Consider the following 22,238-nt stretch of genomic DNA (forward strand, 5'->3'; position numbering starts at 1 on the left):
GTACACAGTAGACGACAAACCACGAGAAAAACTTACCTTCACAAGTGGCGCAGATTCTCCTCCTGTGTACCTCGACCCATCGTGATCTGACACGTCCATCGATCCCCTCCGTACTGGACTACGCGTTGCACCTAAAGAACAAAGGCCTCGCGTTAGCCTCCATCAGGGTGCACCTCGCAGCAATATCAGCATTCACATCACCGATAGATGGCATTTCTGTCTTCGCCCATCCTACTACTAAAAGATTTCTCGAGGGCCTTACCAACATGGCCCCACTGCATGACCCAGTCCCACCGGTGTGGAGCCTGGACGTATTCCTCGTCGCCCTAATGAGGTGGCCATTCGAGCCTCTGGCGACTATATCCTTGCGTTTCCTCACTCTGAAAACTGTTTTCCTGCTTGCCATAACATCGGCATGCAGAGTGAGTGAGCTTTCCGCCATGATGGCCACGCTACCATATACAATTTTCCATAAGGATGGAGTGGTCTTGAGACTACACCCAAGATTCATACCCAAAATCATCTCCCATTTCCATGTCAACGAACCAGTGATCCTGCCAACCTTTTTTCTGAAGCCCCATGCCCCACCATGAGAAGCGGCCCTACACTCCTTGGACACCCGAAGGGCCTTAGCATTCTACATAGATCGCACTAGACCTTTCAGGCGTACGGACCACTTATTCGTCTCCTTGACACAGAGGTCAAAGAGTCAACGCCTGTCTTCCCAGAGGATTTCCAATCTCGTAACCTCATGCATAACGCAATCGTACGCAGTGAAAAGCTTACCCCTTCCATCCCAACCCTGCGCCCACTCCACTAGAGCCATGGCCACATCTACAGCGTTTCATAGAGGGTTATCTCTGAAGGACATCTGCAGGACTGCGACCTGGTCCTCACATGAGACCTTCGCCAAACACTATTCTATTTCTCTAGGCACTCATTCAGATGGGGCAGTGGCAACTGTGGTGGTCTCCACAGTGGATAAATAGGGACTCCTTGCCTTCCTTCCATTCTGGCGACTACTGCTACGCAGTCACCCATAGTGGAGCACCCGCGGGGACAACCCCGAAGAAGAAAGCGAAGTTACCTCTGGTGAAGTAACTGTCGTTCTTCGAGGTGGTGTCCCCGTGGGTGCTCCACTACCCGCCCTCCTCCCCGCTTCAGAGTCCCCTCTCTCTGCTCTTGTCTCCTACAGACTCCAAGGCGGTTTTGAGGAACTGGCGGGGGGGCCAGACTGCGCGAGACAAAAGAGCATGGAAGCCGCGAGCCCGCGGCACATGCGCAGTCTGGCCGAGCACTGCTCATCACAAGCTTCTGTCCGCGGTGCCGGGGCAAGCCCAGCACCCATAGTGGAGCACCCGTGGGGACATCACCTCCAAGAACGACAGTTACTGAACGGGAGGTGAGTAACTTCGCTTTCCTCCCAGCACCATCTGCGTGGTGTGGGGCTGGAGAGCAGGGAGTCAGAGGTGCAGCGGTGCTGTGGCTCTCCCTTTTTAAATGTAGTAAGAGCTGATCTGAGATGTAATTAATGCCATATAGGGTGGACAAATTACTTTTCGTGTCGTCAAATCCCGGAATGATGATGATTTTTGCAACAGTCAGTCCCCTAAGGTCCCCAGTCCCTTTTACATGACTCCTTCATAGACGGTCCCTTCCCATTCTGTATGTAACTGACTCTTCCTCCCTAAGTGGAGTACTTGTCCTTCAGAATTTTATTCTGTTTACTTCAGGCTACTCTGGCTCAGGACTTGAGTAGTAGGGCTCAGGACTTCAGCCAAGGGGGGGAAGTTGGGTGGGTCAGGCTCTGTGTGTGGGCGGGGGAAGTCTTGGGGTTTAAGCCCCATGGTATGTTCTGGGCTTTAGCTGGTGGGGGCTCCAGGGCTCGGGCCCCAGCGTGCGCTCCCACTCCATAGCTAAAGCCCTGAGTTCTGGCATGCTTTCCCCTTCCCCTGCTGAAATTGGAAGCTGAGCAGTAAGAAGCCCAGACACCTCCACAGTGCTGAAACAAGTAGCAGAACTGCAGGGCTGAAGCCCCAAGCCTTGGCGCTCCTGGGGGCCAGAATCCCTGAGCCTCCCATCTGGAGCCCTGATGGTACCTCAAGGGTCAGACGAGCCAACTCCACTCCCTCCCTCTGGAACCTAATAACCCTCACTCCATGGCTGCAGCCCCACAACCACCCCCTCGTGGCTCAAGTCCGTAACCGCTTGTTCAGCGTTACAGAACTGTTCAGTGACGAGCAACCTGCATTCCAGAGTCTAACTCTGTGCTGCTGTAGTTACTGTAGCGCTGGCCTGAAGAGCTCACTCCCGACAGCACCATGGGCTACCTGGACACGTCTGCTGCCCTTCCAGTGTCTCTGAGGCTTCGGTAGCAGGAAAATGGAGTGCTTAGTCAGACTTGCATCCTTGCTCCCTCCCACGCAGTTTCTTCTGCGAGGCTTCTTGTTCCTGCTTTTCTTGGTTCTGAATTCAATCCAGCTTTTCAGCTCCCTGCTTCTTTGGTCCCCTTGCCTGACTCTTGCTTGTAAGCAAATCCTCTGAGCCTGTAGAAAGACTGTTAGAGGTAGGGCATGGAGAATGTCCTACGCTGTAGTTCATCAATGAAACACCTGCTTGGAACACTTGACTTCTCAAATTCCCAGGCTGCTGGCCACCATCCGTTTGAAGTTGTTAAACCCGCAGGCTGAGTCAGGGATGTGATAGTTTAGTTCATTATTGGTTCATGCTACAGACGACATGCATCTTCTCCCCCCCGGCTTGTGCTGGGTCCGGGAGCTCAGCGCCCCTGACCAGCTGCTGCCACCCCCTGCTGCTGCCTCTGGTACAGAGGTGTGCAGCAGCCTCTGTTTTAAATGCAGGGCTGATCTGTGTGACACACTATTCTGGAGGGCAGGGAAGGCTTCAGGTGATCTCCCTTTCCCCCAGCCCAATCCTTATGTCCTATTGGTTGGAAACAACTGGGCAATAGGAGCTGACCCCAACCAGTCTCTCAGCTCCTATAGGCCAGAAACAGCCAGCCAACAGGAGCTGAGAACTTGGCCTGGGAGATGGGGGCAAAGCAAACCTCTCGCCCTTCATGGGTTTGAGCCACATGGAGGGAGCAGGCTGCATTTTCAATGCTCTGGGTTTGTAGCAGGCAAGGATCTGAGCCCGTCTTGTGCTGCTGGCTGGGAGATGCTTAAGTAAGCCCCTCCCTCCCAGAGCCTGCCTCTGGCACCCCAACTCCCTCGTCCAGGTCACGACTCCCTCCCCTAACCTGCACCGTTCCTACACTCTTCTCCAAGGCCAAAATCCTTTCCTGCACCTCCCTCCCCGACCCTGCACCCCAATACCCTGACCCAGGTCACAATCCCCTTCTTTACCCAAACTCCCCCTCAGACATCACACGGTCTCCTGCTCCCCAGTCCCTTACCCCATGCACCCTTCTGCACCCACCCTCCATCCTAGACCCCACACCACCTCCATAGAACAGTGCAGCCCTTGACGGCTTTCCAGAATCTTGGCATGGGGCCCCCCCGACCAAAAATGATTCATAGAATCATAGGACTGGAAGGGACCTCAAGAGGTCATCGAGTCCAGCCCCCCGCCCTCAAGGCAGGACCAAGCTCTGTCTACACCATCCCTGACAGATGTCTGTCTAACCTGTTCTTAAATATCCCCAGAGAGGGAGATTCCACCACCTCCCTTGGCAATTTATTTCAATATTTGACCACCCTGACAGTTAGGAATTTTTTCCTAATGTCCAATCTAAACTTCCCCTGCTGCACTTTAAGCCCATTACTCCTTGTCCTGTCCTCAGAAACCAAGAGGAACAAATTTTCTCCTTCCTCCTTGTGACACCCTTTTAGATATTTGAAAACCGCTATCATGTCCCCCCTTAATCTTCTTTTTTCCAAACTAAACAAGCCCAGTTCATGAAGCCTGGCTTCATAGGTCATGTTCTCTAGACCTTTAATCATTCTTGTCGCTCTTCTCTCTGTACCCTTTCCAATTTCTCCACATCTTTCTTGAAATGTGGCGCCCAGAACTGGACACAGTACTCCAGCTGAGGCCTAACTAGTGCAGAGTAGAGCGGCAGAATGACTTCACGAGTTTTGCTTACAACACTCCTGTTGATACAAGCTAGAATCATATTTGCTTTTTTTGCAACAGCCCACCCTTGCTTTAAAGGATGTGCTAATTTACCATGCAGACAAGTGAACAGCAAGTCTTCCCCTTACTCATGTCCCTACCGAATGGGCTGAGGTCACAGCTTTGGAAACTTGTGGCCCTAACCATGATCCTCTGACACCAGATGGCCGTCAGTATCTCCGAAGAGAGGGTTCCTTTGGTTAGCTCTCAAAGCTGTTCTTGGATAAGCCCACTCCTTTTGTTTAAGGGAAGTGCCTGTCACATCAGTTCTAATTAGTAGTTCATAATCTTCAGTCACTCTTGGCTGTTTCAGATGGTGTTCAGTGCACGTGTAATATTAATGTTCTGATTTTATGTGGCTATGGATGTTATTCCATGGTATACAAACTGTAGCAAAAGCACCTACTGCTTATGGTTTTTTTAAAACCATGTATTGTAATTATCTGTAGCAATTGCAGTTATATATAGTTAATATAAAGTAGATCTTAAGGATAAACTTAAGATACGCATACCCTTGTTAAGATTGACAGATTTAGTTTTAACAGCTGGGATACCTTTGGTGGTATTATAGCATAGGTTTCTGGGGAAAAATACAAACTTAACTTCATTGTGAATGAACCAACTGGAGCAAAGCTCTGCACAGCACATGTTTTGAACTCAAAAGTTGAAAGATGGGGACAGAATGCCATGTCAGCCTTTCAGTAGGCTGAGATGAGGTTAGTGAAGTGCAGAAACGGCCTGGTTAATCAAGATAGTGATGTGGTATCCTAAGCGCTCCATCCTGAAACAAGTCTTAAATGTTCCTGTAACGTTTGTAGGACACTGTGCAATTGTCATGTGGAAATGACTTGGCCGCTGGTGGCCTAGCAGTGAGGGATTGCATGTCCTAGTAAGACTTGTTGGTGATAGCGAGTCGTTTTCCTTCCTGTTAGTGAGCGTCTTTCACAAAGCTTGGGGGTTGTACAAGGCTATGACACAAGTTGTCCTTAACTCTTACATAGTATAAGCCTTGTGTCACGAGGCCTTCTGTTGGGCACAGAAGTAAATGTAAAGCCATTGCAGTCTGTAGCAGACAGGGTAATATGCACCATGCCTACTACCCTGAGTAGTCAGTACAGAATGCAGCGGTTGGAAGTCTCTTGTCTAATTTGGGATGATTACAGTGTGCCCTGTGCTCCATCTTGTAGCATCAAAGGCCTGAATCTCAGAGAAGGTTCCAGTCTGAAATGAGATCACTACAGCTATATGGACAGCCTTGAGCAGCCCAGTTTTCTTTCAGTCCTGTCTTGGAGTTGCTGGCTACTGTCGGTAGATAGGATACTGGGCTAGATGGACCTTTGGTCTGACCCAGTACGGCCATTCTTATGTTCTTATGTTATGAGTTTCACCCGTAAGTAAGTTTTGGTCTTGATTGAAGTTCAGTAGCTGTTTAAACTTAAAACCAAACCAAAACCCACAACCCCAGAGGTTTGTAAAGAGAGGGGCTGTCATAATCTTACCGACTGGCTGGTTCAAATATGTAGCTGTAACTAATGCATTGACGCAGCTGGAGTGTGGGTAGAGGGAAGGAAGAGCTATGCAGATTGTCAAAACATATGCACTCATGTTAAAACAGCATAGGATTCTTGGATACTAATGAATTAACTCGCTTCAGAATAGAAAGCTTTGCCTGCATGCAACATATGTGTACAAACATATCTGGAAAACTCTCTTACCGCATACGTTGTTCTCCTATTCATATGTGAACCTCTACCCAGTGTTGGCTGACCAGGGAAAACAGTGGTCTGGGGCAAGTGCTCTAGAACTAATCAAAAGTGTGGTGGAAATTCAGTGATAGAGGAGAGAAGAGGGATGAGGTGAAACAGTAGGCTTCTTGTGGGTAGTGGAAGGAGGACTGTTTATCATCATGCTCCTGGAAACATAAGCACTTCCTTCCTTTTTCCTAAAGGCTGTGTCTAAACTACATCTCTTTTAAAAGAAGGATGTAAATAAAGCACTTTCAAAACGCAAATGAAGCGGGGATTTAAATATCCTGTGCTTCATTTGCATTTTCGTGTCCAGCGGCCTTTCAAAAAGGGTATTTCGAAAGAGAAACCACAGTCTAGATGTGGTTCTTTAAAAAAAAAAAAAAAAAAAAATTCCCCCCCCCCCTTTTTTTTTTTTTTGAAAGATCCTGTACTCATTTTTTCAGAAAAGGTATGTAGTCAAGATGAGCCCCTAGGGACCACCAAAGCTCAGCTGGTGATTTGCCTGGTATTGACCATCCTCAGACATTCTCCCTCCCTGCCTTCTTGGTATGCCTCTTGAGGCAAGGGACAAGGGGGGACACAGAAGCAGAGTAGACCTTCTCTGTGCACATCAGGGGCTGCTCATGTTGGAGGATTTCTTTCTGCTCTTTGTGGCACACAGGGGTTTTGATCACTATGCGTGTCCTGCAGGTTGAAAAGATCAGGTACCACAGCCTTAAAATCTTTGGCTACTACAACTTATTTTTTTACTAAAGCCATTCCGGTGGCAGTTATTTTTTTCCAGACCCATCTGATAGCACTGTGAACCATGAGCCAGTTCAATAAGATCGTGCTGCCTTAGCCCACTGAAAATTTGGTGGCACAGGCAGCAGGATATAAATAGAAAGCAGCCAGATGAATACTGAAGAGTGAAGTTAATTCAGTAAATCTTTTCAAGGACAAAATACCACGTAACAATTTTTGTGAGACACTCTCAAAATGTGGACTGGCATATGAGGGCTGCTGTAGAGGTGTCTGGAACAACTGGGGGCGGGGAGAGAATAGAAATGTGGTAGAAAATTGATTTAAAATAAAGGCAAAGAGTGGTGAATTGAGGGGATGGAGTTACTGGGAAATATCTACTGGTACGCTGAAATAGACCTGTTCTGGTCTAGTCTTTTCTGTGTGTCAGTTTCTCTGGAAGAGTGTGTGACCATCCTTACCAAGCTAAACCTTAGTTCATTTAAGATAAAATAAAATCTTTTTTTTTTTTTAACTGTCTTGTTTATATTCTGCATTTCATTGGCAGTTGGACAGTGGAAACATAATCTGCTAGTTCCATTTTCTGTCTCTTTCGGACTAGCCTAATGATACAGTGTGTAGGTTTCAAACACACAGCATTTAAAACTGTCGTCATCTTAATTAAGACACACGACATTTTTTTTGAAAAATCTTGTGCTTATGAAACCTTAAATGTTGGTTCTCAATTGATCTGACAGATTTCTTTAATTGCAGATTGATTTTTTTTTTTCTGAGCAGAAAGGGGTCTTGAAATCTAGCAGTCATGGACAGCTGGAGAGATTCAGAGCAGTAGTTCTCACCTTTTCCATGCCCTCCTCCCCACATCTTTATCTTGTTGGTTTATCTTGCCTTCCCCAAGTTTGCCATTTCTTAATAACAACTTGCATACAAAATCGAACATAAACATACAAAAGTGCTGCAGCACACTACTGATGACATAGCTCGCTTTCTCTTGTTTACTGTGTATATATGTTCTGGTGTTGTGGAAGGACATGTCCTTCCACCTAGAGTTGAAAGGTGTAACTCTAGGGATGTTAATTCGTAATTCTGTGGCTTACCTGTTAACTGGCCCTCCTTGTGAGCTGCTGAAGCAGCCCTGGCTGAGGAGGGGCTAGCAGGACCCCGAAACAACAGCAGGATCTCATGGCTGTGGCAGGTCAGTGCGTTAGGCCTGGCGAGTTGACTGCTACCCTCTGTGTAACTGCTGAAATGTTCATCAGTTACATGGTTACTTAATTACACACATTTTAACATCCCTGATTGAGGGGTATACCAGATTAACAGGTCTTCATCAAATGTATGACCAACCAGAAGACTGAAAACAGCTGATTATTTTTGAGTCTATTTTACTTTTTCCATTTATAGAAATATTAGATTATTCCTATTTTTAAAGTCTAAAGATTTTTTCCCCACATAATTTGTTAGAGGCATATGGTAACCTGCCATTTAGAAATCTTTCTTTGGATTTCTGTTGAGGCAAATGAGAACAGATGGGTGAAGAACAGTTATTCATACATATGGCTGAATGTGGCTGTTGAAAGATGCAAAATTTGGTAATGAAGTGGTTTCCTGCAGTACTCTTCAAGTATCAAATTAATTAAAAAATAAACATTTAAAGATATATATGGCTTTTTTAAAAATATGGTGCTCATTTATGTGCATTTTTCTTGTAATTATAAAAGTTCTAAAAAAAATCACATCGACACATTTTGATGTCTCTCTTTACCTCTAAATGGTACCTTAATTTAAAAATACGCCTCAAGAAACTGTGTGGTGCTCATTGTATAGCTTTTGCAGTTGTAAGAAACCTAATTGTGTAATATATAATCTTTTTCTTCTAATTACAGGTTCACATTCTGAAAACCTTTTGAAGATATTCTGCCTTCCTATTGGATTACTTTGTTTACAGCACAGAATGTCATTGTGCCCTGGATTTAATTTGGTGTTCATGATTTAATCCCCCTTTGTGTGTCTGTGTGTTGGTGAAGCATTGGCGCTCTTCGGGGCTGCTGTTGTGTGGAAATTGATCCCATTTGAATCCCTTCCAAAGGACTAGACATTACTAGCGATGAGCTCCCAAAGCCATCCAGGTAAGGGGAAAATTTCCTTCCATATAGAGAAAAATCATCAGAAGAGCTGGCAAAAGACAACCTATTATAAGCTATGTCTTGTTTATTGCAAGTGGATTTTTAATTGTCTTGGAAGTACTTGCACTTTGTATGCAGAATGAACAATTTTTTTGGAGTTACAATAGAAAATAAACCCAGCTTCTCTGCATGAACATACTTAATCTAAAAATGAAACTTACAATAAAATTGGAGATTGATTGCATCCATATTAAATCTCACTCCAGAGTGTGGGGAATTATTTTTCCCTTTTATGTTTCTATCTGTTAAATTATGTATCATTAAACCTTTTAGCAGTTTCTCTGAAGAACTCCCTTTTGCTCAGATATTTAATTCCTTTTAGAATTATACTGTACTCTGTTAATGGTTTGTAGTCTCCATGTGATTGAAGGATTGTGGTTCTGTTGGTGCTTTTCATATCAATTATTTAACGAGTAAACTAGATGACTTAACACCCTCTTTCCCCTTTAATGAGCAAAAATACTTGTTAGAGTTACTTGGTTCATCTTAACTTAAGGTCGACTGCCAAAATATCTTTAAACTTTGTAACACTGTATTTTTGTCAAGAGCATCATAATTGAAAGACTTTTTGTATAAAACTTCTGTTTTGTGCAGGAAAACTTTGTTGATATCCAGATCCTACCCAAGAATTTATAGCTGAAGCTTCACTGTTGACTTTCACTGTTTGGCAAATCCACATTAACTTTGCATTTAGGAAACGGGTGCTTTTAATACAGTTTAAACTGGTTAGCGGCTCAAGTATATCTCTGAATCTCTGTCCTCTGATCATCAGTCATAGGAGAAACACACACTTTTTTCCAGCTTTGTGTGTATGTAGTCTATAGTAGGTTTACAATAAATAAGGGAGTCTTGGTATTCTGTAGGGATATGGTTCAGCTAAGGAAAAAGAATGCCTCTTCACAGTTCATTCAGTTTGGGTAGAGAAACTGGTCGGGTGAGTTCTGAGTTCAAGTTGTCTTGCACTAGAACAATGTCTTGTTAATCTTAAATTATTCTATTTAAGAATAGAAAGGAGTCCCAAGAAAGGAACCCCCCCCCCCCCAATATGGCGTTTCAGTTAATGCTGATTTTATAACTTTCCTTTTTTTGCAAAACCTTTACTTTAGGCTTAAGTTACTTGACATGGTATTCTCTTCAATGTTTCTGATGCTGGGCATAGAGTAGAGCCAAGGAAGACAGTGGGAGATGCTAGCTGGTTTCCTCTGCAATACAGAGAATCCTTTCCATGGATTTAGGAGCCTACATTAGGATAGAAGTCCTAACATTAGGTTCCTGTTTTTGGAACTCGTGGCCCAGAACTGAATGAGACAAGCAAGTAACTAGAAGAAGAAGTTTCTTTGATTTAGTTCTTAAAGTCAAAATTTGAGTGTTGGAATATTTGCATGGAAAAAGTAAAATTGTACAAATGACTTGTTTGTACAATTACTGCGTGATGAACTGAATTCCAAACGAATGGGTACTTACACATTCCCTTACGCGAGCACAGCAAGAACAAGAATCTCTGTGGCTACTGGGCTTTCCCACATCAGAGGGACCCTGGGGAATGTTTCTCAGAACTTCTGTAAGAAGGCATTGGCTAAAGCGTTGGTCCTTATTCCCCATGAACACCTTCCAAGCAATGTTATGGCAGGCTGCTACCAGATGCCTTGGTGAGGGAGGGGTAGCAGAACAGGTGTTTTTTTGCTTCTGACTTTTCCTTCTGTTGCCACAACTCATCTGAATTCTGCTGCTCTTAGAATTATGATATTAGAGAGATGAGCATCTAGAACCTTGTCTTCATCAGTTTGTATATTTAGTTGCTAGGCCTGGCCCTGCCCTTGCTGATGGCACAGGCAAAGGGGCATTTGGAAATTCTAAAAGAGGTGCAAACCAGTGTTGGTTTTGTGTGTTTTGTTATGACCATCACTCTTTCACAGTCCCCAAACAATTTTAGCTATGCTGCAGCCTAGCTTATTCTGAAATGAGTCTTAGCTCCCTAAATGAGTAATACATCATGTTCCCATTCACCTGGTTGTATATTAGTTAAGACTGATTTGGCACTTGCCATCTGGGAACTCTTCGATGTTAAAATATTGATTAAAGTTATTTTATTAAAAAAAAATCAGCACAGCAGAATTAAATGAATGTTCAGAGCGAAGACCAAACATGGACTATATTGCAAATTAAGTATTCAGTATGTAGGAGGAGTTGTAGGTAGAGTGTAATTATTGATGTGAATAAGGGCTCCTTAGGAAACACAGGGCCCTAGAATACAATTCGAAGCAGTCATCTCTGCTAGCATGAATATTGTTTCAGCTGACTCCTTGGGTTTTTTTTCCCCCCTAATTATTTAGGGAAATAAAGAAAATCTGGAGTGAGAGAGCTTGCCCTTGTGTGTAGAATGAAGATCAATACATGCTTTATACAGCTCTCAGAAGGGACCATTTAATCTTGAACTGTGCTTCCTATCTTATCTTTATTCCTGTCAAGTCTGAAATTCTGACTTCAGTCAGTGTTAGTCAAAATAAAAGGTTAGTTTTAAAAGTGAGGCAAACTATCTTTCCAAGTGTTGAGCCTGACTTCAGTGGTGCATCATGACTTACTTTCCCGTGGTTTACACTGGGGTATTCTTCTTGCCTATTTCTTTTAAAACATGCTCTGTAATGGTAGGTAGAAATCTGTACTTCTGGCACCATTCTCAACCTGTTGAAGCCAGCTTCTAGATCTCTCCTCTGAAAGCTGTTCTGGTTATGTTCCTCCAAATAATTATTGCTAATCACGTGCACAGCCTAAAGAAAGGCCCTGGCTCAACTTGATTGGATGCTGCAGACTTCTTTTAGTAACTGAAGTGACAGAAGGCTCTCTTCGTCCTCCATTCCCAAACTTGCCACAACTGGGATGTGCAGAAATAGCTATAAAAAGGTTGTTACAGATGAATCAAAAATTTGGTTTGAAAAGGTGATGTACATTGGACACTTGGCATATGTTGAAGAGTATTAATTAAAGGTGCATGCTAAGGACTGTGGGACCATGCAGAGTGATTATGGTGGATGGCATCGCACCAGGTATCTTACGGTGACATGCCCAAATCGCAACACATGCTCTCAGAACATCAGATTTAGTGCATTGGCTTGATGCAAAAGAATTGGAATAACTACTCCTTTAATCGCTGGATTATACAACTTCCTTGCTAGAGTATGGTAATTAGCTAATGTTTTTTTGAGGCTCATAGATATTGTGACTAATTCCTCTACTGTGCAATTTTGTTGGAGGAAAATATGATACACTGTGTTCTCAGAAAAAATAGTTGGAGTAGGAAGGGTTATATAAAGCTGAAACAGATAATACTGAGATTACTGCAGAGTGGAATGAAGAAAATTTGGCCAATTAAGATATTATTTAGGGTCATGATGAAGCTTAAAATGAGCAAAGGCATGTATAACTTCACATCTTGTGACATGCCATATAGTTTAAGCTTGTCTTCATGTAATCGGTTTTTTTAGACACCAATTTTAGTGATTATTTTCTGGAGCAAGTCATTTTGTAACATGTTGATACATTAGTGGAAAAAGCTATTTAAATCTCCCTTCTTTTCCTGTGGGTATTTGACCAGTTAGTTTAGCAAACCGGTTAGACTGTTCTTCATTATCATGTATTTACCGCTCTGTGTTCTGTTCAGCGGTATATATTTGGTTTCAGGCACTGTTGTCATATGCTATCCAAGACATTGAAACATAATCCCTGAGCTGTTTGAGCTGTGTCTAGTGAGTCAGGGAGTTTCCTCTCTCATAGCAGACTGGACTTTATACTCTCTGCTTTCCTAACTCTGATTTTTAAAAGCTACTCATTTTTTTAATGAATGGAAGTGGAATGGTGCGTATTTAGTGTTCACGTATTCAATTAGAAGCTTTGGAAAGGGGCTGTGACATGGCCCTTCCTTAGGGCTTCTAGTTTCAGTAGTACTTGTTGTAACATGCTGTTGTGAGAATAGGTTTGGTGGCAAATTTGCAAATACTTGGTCCAAGAGAACATTGGTGAACTTTCTGCAGAAAGAAGATTTAAAATTAGTGAGGGTCATAATTTCAGAGCTCTGGCAAAACCAGTTAGCCATACGCTGTGATATGCTAGATGAATATAGTACGTTCTTATGGCACGTTATCTGACAAGTGTGGGGTGTTAGACCCTCTTCCCTCCATGGGCAGGATCCAACCAAACCCATCCCAGGGCCTCCACCCTTATACCAAGCACTGGGTTACAACAGTACATAAGCATTTACAAATGGGTCCTGAGTAGGGCTGTCCAATCCCATCTTAATCAGTTAACTGCGTAGGCAGGATTAAGGTTAGGGTTAGCCCTGCTGGAGCACCCTGGCCTCCGGTGTGCTGCTGCAGCCGGTGGGGAGGATTGGGGCCATGGTGCCATCTGGGACGGAGAGACTAAGGGGTCCCAGAATGTTCGGGGTGGAGGGAGAACATTGAGTGTTAAGTGGAGAGAGTGGGCAAGGAACGGACTGTTCTGCAAACTGAATAAATGAATGGAGTATTTTTGTTGGGACCTCAATAGAAGGGATGGGACTAGGGCTTGCCTTCCCCAGCTGTGTGTTCACCCACAGCCCATGCAGCCAGGGCTGCTGCTGGCCGTGCTCCTGGGGAGGAGGCTTCGTGGTGGCAGCTGAGTGGTCTGGAGCGGGGACAGAGGGCGGGAGCTGCTGGCCTCACTCCTAAGAAGGTTTAGCTGCAGGCTCTGCAGCCCCTACCGGCCCACTCCTGGGGAGTCACTGTGTAACCAGTGATGCTGGAGGCTGGTCATGTCTGCCAAGGACAAGGTCTGCTCCTGTGGGCCTGGTGGAGTTTGGGCAGCCAAAGAAACTACAGAACTAATAATCAGTCCAGAACCCCCTTCCTCTCTCCAAGAATCTGCTTACTCACTTTGTTTCCAGGTACTGCGCTGCCAAACCACACAAGTAGCTTCACATGGGGCTGGTAACAGGCATGAAGGTCAGTTGGTGAGCTTGAACTGTCAGCCTTGGCTTCAGATAAACTTTATTTTTTCCTATCGGATAAAAATCTGAGGCTGTTCCAACCGTTGCAACCTTCAGAGCAGAGTAGCTATTTTTGTATGCCCCGGCTGGCTTTGGCCATGTACAGTACTTTGTTGAGTTGTTTACCTTGATTCTACGTGAGATCGTCACATCAAAGGCTTTGATGCCAGTTCCAACTTTTAGTCAATAAGGCAGGAGAAAAGCATCCGCTTCTACACACAGGGTGGGTTTTTTGGACAAGAAGCTAGTAAGGGGGTGATTTTTAATCAGAAGAGAGCAGAAATTTCCTTTCTTTTTATGGAAGACCAAAGGGGTAATTCTTGCTCCTGTAACACTGGTTTCAGCACTTCTGATCCACTCTGGTGAATCTCCCTAATCAAGGGATTTCCACTCCTCCAAGAACATATGCCAACCTCCCTGTTGCTGTAGCATCTGAAAGCAAGCGAGCACTTCCTTACATCTTCTCAGATAAAGGGGTCTTATGTTGCAGATGGAAACAAAAGCCTAAAAGCTCTAAGGAGGCAAGCTGGTTGGCATTCAATTTTTATTCTCTCCAGAGTTGGAAGGTCGGTTGGATGGGTCTGTTTTTTGGCAGGGTTTATTGTGGTGGTGCCACAGCAGGTAGTGTTGGTAAAACACAGTCAAAGGTATGTGGTTTATAGTTGCCCTGTCTCCTAAGCAGCTTCAACCAATCGGAAGGAAAGGATTGTTCTCATTAGTTTCCTTAAGTGGTCATCGTTCACCTAGTTCCTCAGTTGTTTCTGCCTCTTTGGACAGTGCAGCTGTTACAAGCTCTGGCTGAAAATCCTCAGGCAAAAAGTGACCAACTTATAGGCTCCCCTTGAAGCACCAATGTGTGGTTTCCATGAGACAGGGCAGCGAGAATTGAGCACAGTATTCCTTATGGAGTATAACATGGATTTCTCTTGACAGTACTATACTGAGTATTTTCTAATGACTGTTAATACACCCTAGCATTTTATTTCTTTTCATGAGAAAATATATACCTACTAGCCAGTAGGTATTATCAATTCTAGCTGCTGATTGGATACAACTTACTAATGAATTCAGAACCATTTTCGACTGGCCTCCTTGACTCTCAACATTATGTTCATCTGTGTGTGTTGTACTTGCTGCTACTGTTAGAGTTGTGTAGCTCCTTCTTCCGCATGGGCTTTCATCACATAAGAACTCCTCTTACATTCCCTAGCACTTAAACAATTCAAGAGCTGCCAAGTGCCTGCCTGACGAGAATTCTTCCTCCTCTTTCTGGCATGTGCTGTGAAATAGCTAGTGTCAATATATTGTCATAAATCTTTGCTTGTCGATAGCAAACGTGAACACAGAGCCAGACTTCCCCATGCCTGAAAGTAGGCCAGAGGTTGCTAGCTGTACAGCTGTAGAATAGCTAACTCTGAAAGAATGCTGGAGTAAGTGGATTGTTTTCTAAAGCTGTCTTTTTTTCAGGTTGCAAGTTACTGCAGTGGTGATTCAGTAATAGGCATTTGTGGATTTGTTCTTTCAGATGAGATATTGTTGCAAATTTATTTCCAAAATGAGAATGGGCATTTAAAAATAGAAATGTGTTATAGTTAATAGAGTAAATTTTATAATTCTTTAGCATATATCACCATACCAAATGCCTGAACTCTTGCTGTTCCAGTGCTCGTGAGCAGCTCCCTGTGTTAAAGGCTAAGGAGGATTTTCTGTTGCAGAATTACGTAGAGATTGGCAAAATCATTTCCCTTGTGATTCAGAAGAGATCTGAGCTCCTGTCTGACTTGGTATTTCCTTACTGCAGTTCATGTTTATCTTCTGCAGCTTTAGTTAGAGCTCTGGACTGAGCCTCTGACGTCCTGGATTCATTTCTAGCTCAAACAAACCTGCCTGTGACACCCTGGGCAAGTCACTTTGAATTACCCTGTGCTTCCCATTTGCCTTCTTTAACATGGCAATAGTACTACTTGGTTGTGGTTGCTGTGCTGTAAAAGCTCACTTATTCCTGTGAGATGTTCCGATGGTCTTGTGCTGAAGGCTATACAAAAACCTAGGTACATTTGTTATAATTTGTCTTCATAGCAACCCTTTTGAAATTATCTACTTGACCATTTCCTATAACAATCATAATCATACGCTCTAGACACACTGCTTGCTGCAGGAAATGGAAGGCAGGAAATTTATCAGGTAGCTTAAACTAGTTACAAGCTTTCAAAGAAATAATTGCGTTTTATCCCCTCCAGGAAAATAGTATCCATATCTACCACAGAATCAATTAAAACTCTTAACTTGAAATATGTAAGGAAACCCCCTAGCAGTTTGTATTGGTTGGCTGGATAACAGCGCACTGAGTCCATACCATTGCATTAATACCTGGACATCTGTTGATAGGCTGGCTGAGTCGCAAGGCTCAATTCAGTCACACAATAGCACGGTGGTATTCATTCTGATTTCCACAGTGAATATTCAGTAAGGCTTATGTTGAGAATTGAGCACCTGCTGTAAGTGGGCAGTAAAGTCAACATGGAGCACAAACTGTAAGCTTTAAACTTGCATTCAGGCTTGTCTTGGGAAAGCTAGTTGTTTAAGTTGCCCTAAGACTTTTGAAGCGGTTCTGTGCAGTGTGTTGATCCTGGCCACCCCCAAAAAGTGTATTGCTTATGCTCTAGATATCTCAGAAATCATTTTCAAGGCAGGGTAAAATAGTCACAGTACACTCGAGTTCGGCACTTTCTGGCTCAACAGCATCTTGGCTCATATCCATTATTCTTGGTTGAAAAAATTCCCTGCCTCCCCCCATTTCTGGTATGGCAAAATTGGGTTGCTGTGGTTATACTTCTCAACTGAAAATGTAGCATTTTAGAACAATTCATGTTTTTGAATAGAGGATGTTTCAGCTTCTCTGAGATGTTGGTATTAAAATACAGATGACTTTGTCTTTGTATGTGATTTCTAAGAAGACATGAATACAGACTTTTTTTTTGAATACTAGCATGTGGTGCATGGAGAAACATTCAGACTGCTGCATTTGTTGACGTATTTGAGGTACCTTCTTTACATAAAACCACACTTGTTTTGCTGTCATCTGCATATTCCCACTTGTGGGCTTGTGCCTCGTAGTGCTACTGAGTTTGAGAACTCTTCTTGAAAACCATTGTTTGGGACTGCATTGGTGGCCCCTGACGTCTTGGGACGTTCCAAATAGAGATGGGGACTAATCGGATTATAATTGGGTGCCTGTTCTTCCTACACTTAGCTGCAGATATGGGGATCTTTGTTCCTTGTCTTGAGTGTTTTTGGGTTTGTTGCCAAAAATATATATGCTTTAGTTACCTACAATTCTGTTTTCTTTAAAAGCTACCTTCATGCACATAGGTTCCTGGAGAGAAATGTGTTCTAAACATCAAGTACGATGTGGTTCCACAGATCTGGAGCAAGCTCAGATTTCAGCAACCATCAGCTCTTCCTAGATCTGGATGCATTCATGCTCTGCTGGAGTGTGTAGTGGCCAAAGCTTGTCTCTGCACTCCTGGTTGGCGTGCTGGACTCTGATGCTTCTGATTTGAAAAGTCAGGCAAACTGCTGCTGAGCGATAATAGAAAGCAGATCTCAGGGAGGTCTCTTCTTTAGACTTCCTTAACTCCTCCCAAAATGAGGGTTACAGGAGTTGGAGTAAGTCCTCCAGCTCGACATCATTTTGAAACAATGGCTTGCTGTGTAGATGTGCATTTTGTTGTTTTGAAATAATGTCAGTTATTCTGAAATAACACTGCAGTGTAGATGTACCCTACATGGAAGGTACTGAGGCGTCTGAGGAACACAAAACATGTTGGGTATCACTCCAAAGAAAAGTGAGCTCCTAATAAATACTCCTCCTTTTTTGGGAACCTTAATTCACCGACTTCATTTTGATTCTTTTCTCAGACCTCAGGTGCAATGGTATTGAGAACACTAGCACCTATATAGACTTGACTGCAGTGAAAACATACCTAATCTGTTTAACCTGATCTTATTTGCTTTCTTTAAAAAATCTTGAGTCACAACATAAGGCTTTCTGTTGCTTTCCTTCCTGGCATTGAATGTTGGTGCACATGTTTGTTTAGGAAAAAAGTAATACCTGTAAACTGAAATCATCGCCTGCAGTGTAATTGGATGAACAGGAAGTGTTCAGAAAATATTGTCTATCTGGTCAGGTTATCATTTGTATTTGAAATAGAAATAAAGGAGTTGAAGGGCTCTAACTTTTGTTGCACATTCATTAGGTTCTTAATATTTTCCTGTTTTACATGTGACTAACCTTGTATTTACTGTCATGATTATTTTTTACCATGTCTATAAAGAGTTTATAAATGACTTGAATATTTGCTTTCTTTTCACAGCATTCTACTGCTTGATACATTTCAGGTCCAGAAATAATCGCCTTTACTAACTCTTTTCCCCTCCCCGATTACATTGATCAGCCTCTGTGGAGGAAGTACAACCTTTTTACTGGAGTGTTGGAAGGCCAGGAGCAATCTGTTAGACTGTTGCCTTGCTATTAAAATGGAGCAGGAGGAGTGCTGCTGGAGTTCTCCTCTCTCATTTTCTATCTCTGTGTCAACATCCTCTTAATCTGGAAGGATCTGGAACTCCAGAGATTAGTATGCGAGTTAGATGTTTTCTACAAGGTATATAGGATTTTAAAAAGTGATTAGGTTGCAGTTTGAGGCCCACTGGCAGAACAGGTAGTACAACACCTGTTAGTACAAGTTTGTGCAATGTATATTGCTGTCAGTCCCTCACTTCTAAACATCTTATTAGACCAACATTTTCTTGAAGTATGCTTATTACATTTGCGTGGGCTTATCAAATACCGCAATGGTGCTCTTTCCACAATAACACATAAAGCATCTAATGAGGGATTCATTTTTCATTCCAGGCTTCATGTATTAATAGGGCATTCTCTGGTATGTTGCACAGATTTTTCAAGCCCCTGACCTTTCCAGAAAGCTCTTAGCAATGCCAGTAGAGAGCATGTTGGCAGCTTAAAGATGTTTTGTCTGGCATTTAAGCAGAAGTGAAAAATGATTGCTGGTGGAAATAGATGAGGGAGTGGGGAGGGAATTCTGAAAGTGTCTGTCCTGCATAGTTTGACAATGAATAGTTGTGGCAGATTGTTCCTTGGTGTTTAAAGGTGGCATTAATTCTGGAAGTGCTATGTGTATCTCACTGGATACCAGTTTCAGCAGCTGTGCAGTTGGGGCCCACATGTAGTCCTTGAGTGGTTTAAATGTGGTCTTGAAGGTCCATACATACCGTTTGCAGAGTGCTAGCCCACAGCATGGCAGCCAGACTGGATGAACTGCTTGGCCAGAGGATGCAGAGGATGCAAACAATCTTGCATGCATTGATGGGAATCTCAAGTAGGGGTTAGGTGGTACTTCATTTCTGTATTGGGTACCAGTAAAACTGGTTCTGGAACACTTCGTCCAGTTTTGGTTCCTGTCATTCAAGAAAAAGGTTGATCAATTGGAGAGGGTTCAGAGAAAAGCCCCCACAATGAATAAAGAATTAGAAATCTGCTTCATAAGTAAGGATAGATTCAGGAACTTGTTTTTTGCTCAACAAGGAAGGCTAATGGGTGTGTGTCTGGTATTGGCTCTATTTGGCTTGTTTATATTATTTGAACTATTGGGACAGAATTTCTTACTAATCAAGGCCTGATGCTGACGTACTCCAAACAAAATGATTGGTCCAAAATAAGTTCCTTTTCTCAGTTTTGTTGGTCTAAAACTTGATTTGTTGGTATCTTGTTCCATTCGCTACATCAGAAATTAATCCGTCAAAAGAGAGCGATATCAGATGCATGTGAATTTGATCAATATGGAGGAGAAAAGCTTAGAGGAGTCGGTCATTGCACCAGGATCTTATCCGACATACAAGAGAACAGAGTTGCCAGCAACTTAGTTTTATTCGATCCATAAAGCTTCATGAATATCAAAAGCATATTTTATACGTCAGACTATTAGTGGCCATTTAAAAATACCCTTAAGTGATGTGTGCAGGATGTGTGCATTTGATTGTGTGTATTATATTCATTATGTGTATAAGAGATGCTTTTTATTATCTCGCCATTTACTTATAGTGGAGTCATAGTAATTGTTATGGTTCTTTCTGTAATTAAGTTTTCATAACAATTTTCATTCTTACCCTCTTGTTGCAGTCACTCAAACTAACAAAATCTTCACCTGCATAGTTGAAACTTAAAATAATCTGGTCTTCGTTCAATTTTGTGGGCTAAAATTTTTAAAAAAAAGTGAGCAAAAAAAATCCATCTGTCTTTCAGTAGTGGAAAACTTTCCCCAACAGTAAAATACTACATGGTTGGTTTTGTTTTGTTCTTTAAAATTCTAGAACTAACATAATTAAAGTAGATAGTCAACTGGAAACTCATTTTCAGTGGATAACTCAAATGCTGTACTCACTGAAGGCTAAGTTATGAGTTTGATAATGAAACTTTGTATATGCTCAACACATTTTGTACAACTACTTTTCTGTTTGTAAATTGTGCAGCTATAGAAGCACAAGCTATGACCTTACATGTGTAATGAAAAACTCAGTGGAGTGCATCTTATGAGGTCGTTTGCTGCACCAATTCTATGGAAAATCTTATGTGGACATAGCTTTCCCTGAAGCAGAGGTTTTGTGAGCAGGGTGCCAGAACTCCTTCACAGAAACTTCTGCTCATTCAATAAAGTGCACAGAGCCATAAATGTGTAAGAACTCTTGCAACACACAACTGTTATAGCTCCTGAGTTGCTTAGGAGGGAAGGGAGTTAACTTATGGTTCTCCTAAGGAGGGGTCTGTCTCTCAGGAGTGGTGGGAGTGAGATGATAGTCCAATGGTATTTAGGAAATCTCATTTAAAACTTACACTCATAATGAGATAGTTAGGTACATGTGAGAATTAAGGTTGCACACAAGCTTAACTCTGCCCCTTATAAATATGGATTATGTAGTCGTTAATTAAATAATTTTATGGTATTTTTGAATTACATTATATAATGCATGTCTTTCTACATTTTCCAGAATTGTGTATTTGTGCAAGTTCATGCTGAAAAATAGTGATCTGTTCCCACCCAACATGTCCAGATTAAACCTAGAAAAGTAACAAACTTACTAGGTTGTGTGTTAAAATAAACACACACGTATAAATATAAATAAATAATAAAAAGAGTGTGTGTGTGTGTGTGTGTGTAATTTTAGGCCACCAACCTTTTCACTTGAGCTAGCTTTATAGTTAATTTCCTCATCCCATGAATGGTACCAAATGAAAACTGTGCTGGGGAGTGGAAGAAAATGTATTTTGATGTGGTTAGGGATGACACCATTAACATACTTGCTCTTGAAGAGGATTTACAAAAACACAGTGGGCAATTATTACCATATGATGGGTGTAAGTATGGCATAATTAGAGCAATATCACAAAGAGTCTGAGCCAATGGAAGAAATCTGTGAAATGTTGTTGGGGGTGAGCCTATAGAGTTTTTGCCTTTCAGGCTTCTGGGAGCAGTATACACATCAGAAAAGGGTCTTGATACATAACAAGGAGGGAAATGTAGCTAGTGAAGGGTCAGCTGTTGTGAGTCACACAGGGTGTGCCATCTTGCCTTTCTCCTGGAGGACAGGAGCAACTTCATCCGTGTGAAGTGGAAACTGGTCTCCATACTGGAAGAAAAAGGCTTGGCTGTCCAAGGATTCATCCTGGGTTGCATCAAAGAAAAGGAAGACTTCCTGGATAGAAGCCAGGATTTGATACTGTGGGCACAGTCGCCAATGACTCCAAGACCCTGCAGGAGATACTGAAGAACAGGGAAGAAAATTGGCAGTTTGTGACCTCCAAAAGGAGAATCAATATACCCACAGCAGAGAGATAATCTGCCGCTTCCCGGCTTGTTGGCACAGGTACTACTACTGAATGCTGAAAAGGGATCAGGAGACCCTGTTGAATGGAAGGCCTGGGACGCATTGTCCTGGACATGGGGATTCCATGACCACCACTCCTCCTCCTATTAGGGCTTTGGTGGTAGGGACTCCCTCAGAAGGGGGGCAGTACAGTCTGCTGTGCAGATCAGAAATTCAGAAGTGTGCTGCTCGCCTAGAGTTAGAACTCCAGATATAGCAGTCTGCTGAGACTCAAACCCTACGGCTACTACCTCTTGCTGTTTACCCACATGGGTGCTAAAAGTGCAGCCAAGACTTCCCTTGCCCAGATCACTGCAGACAGCATAGCTCTGAAAAGTAGGAGCAAAGTTTGGGGTGCAAGTGGTGGTCCCATCTGTCCTTGTTGAAGGAAGAGGTTCAGTCAGATTGGCAACTTGTGGAATTAAAGCATGGTGCTGCAGGTGGCATGGTACGAGTGCTTTGGCTTAT

The 22,238-nt window shown here is 42.9% G+C and overlaps 1 protein-coding gene across 7 annotated transcripts in view; it reads left to right on the top strand.

Annotated features, from left to right (window-relative positions):
* HDAC4 (histone deacetylase 4) overlaps nt 1–22,238 on the top strand; it is a 228,843-nt gene that overhangs the window by 32,723 nt on the left and 173,882 nt on the right. For 5 of the 7 annotated variants that reach the window (XM_075934078.2, XM_075934081.2, XM_089779975.1 and 2 more), the window contains exon 2: nt 8,510–8,752. The exons of the other annotated variants lie outside the window; for them this stretch is intronic. In XM_075934078.2, the coding sequence (XP_075790193.1) occupies nt 8,731–8,752 (22 nt within the window). In that variant the 5' untranslated portion in view covers nt 8,510–8,730. The remainder of the gene's footprint in view (nt 1–8,509; nt 8,753–22,238) is intronic. 7 annotated transcript variants of the gene reach the window in all.

Source organism: Pelodiscus sinensis, chromosome 7 (assembly GCF_052426305.1).
Source record: "Pelodiscus sinensis isolate ZL-2025 chromosome 7, ASM5242630v1, whole genome shotgun sequence".
Classification (NCBI taxonomy): domain Eukaryota; kingdom Metazoa; phylum Chordata; order Testudines; family Trionychidae; genus Pelodiscus; species Pelodiscus sinensis.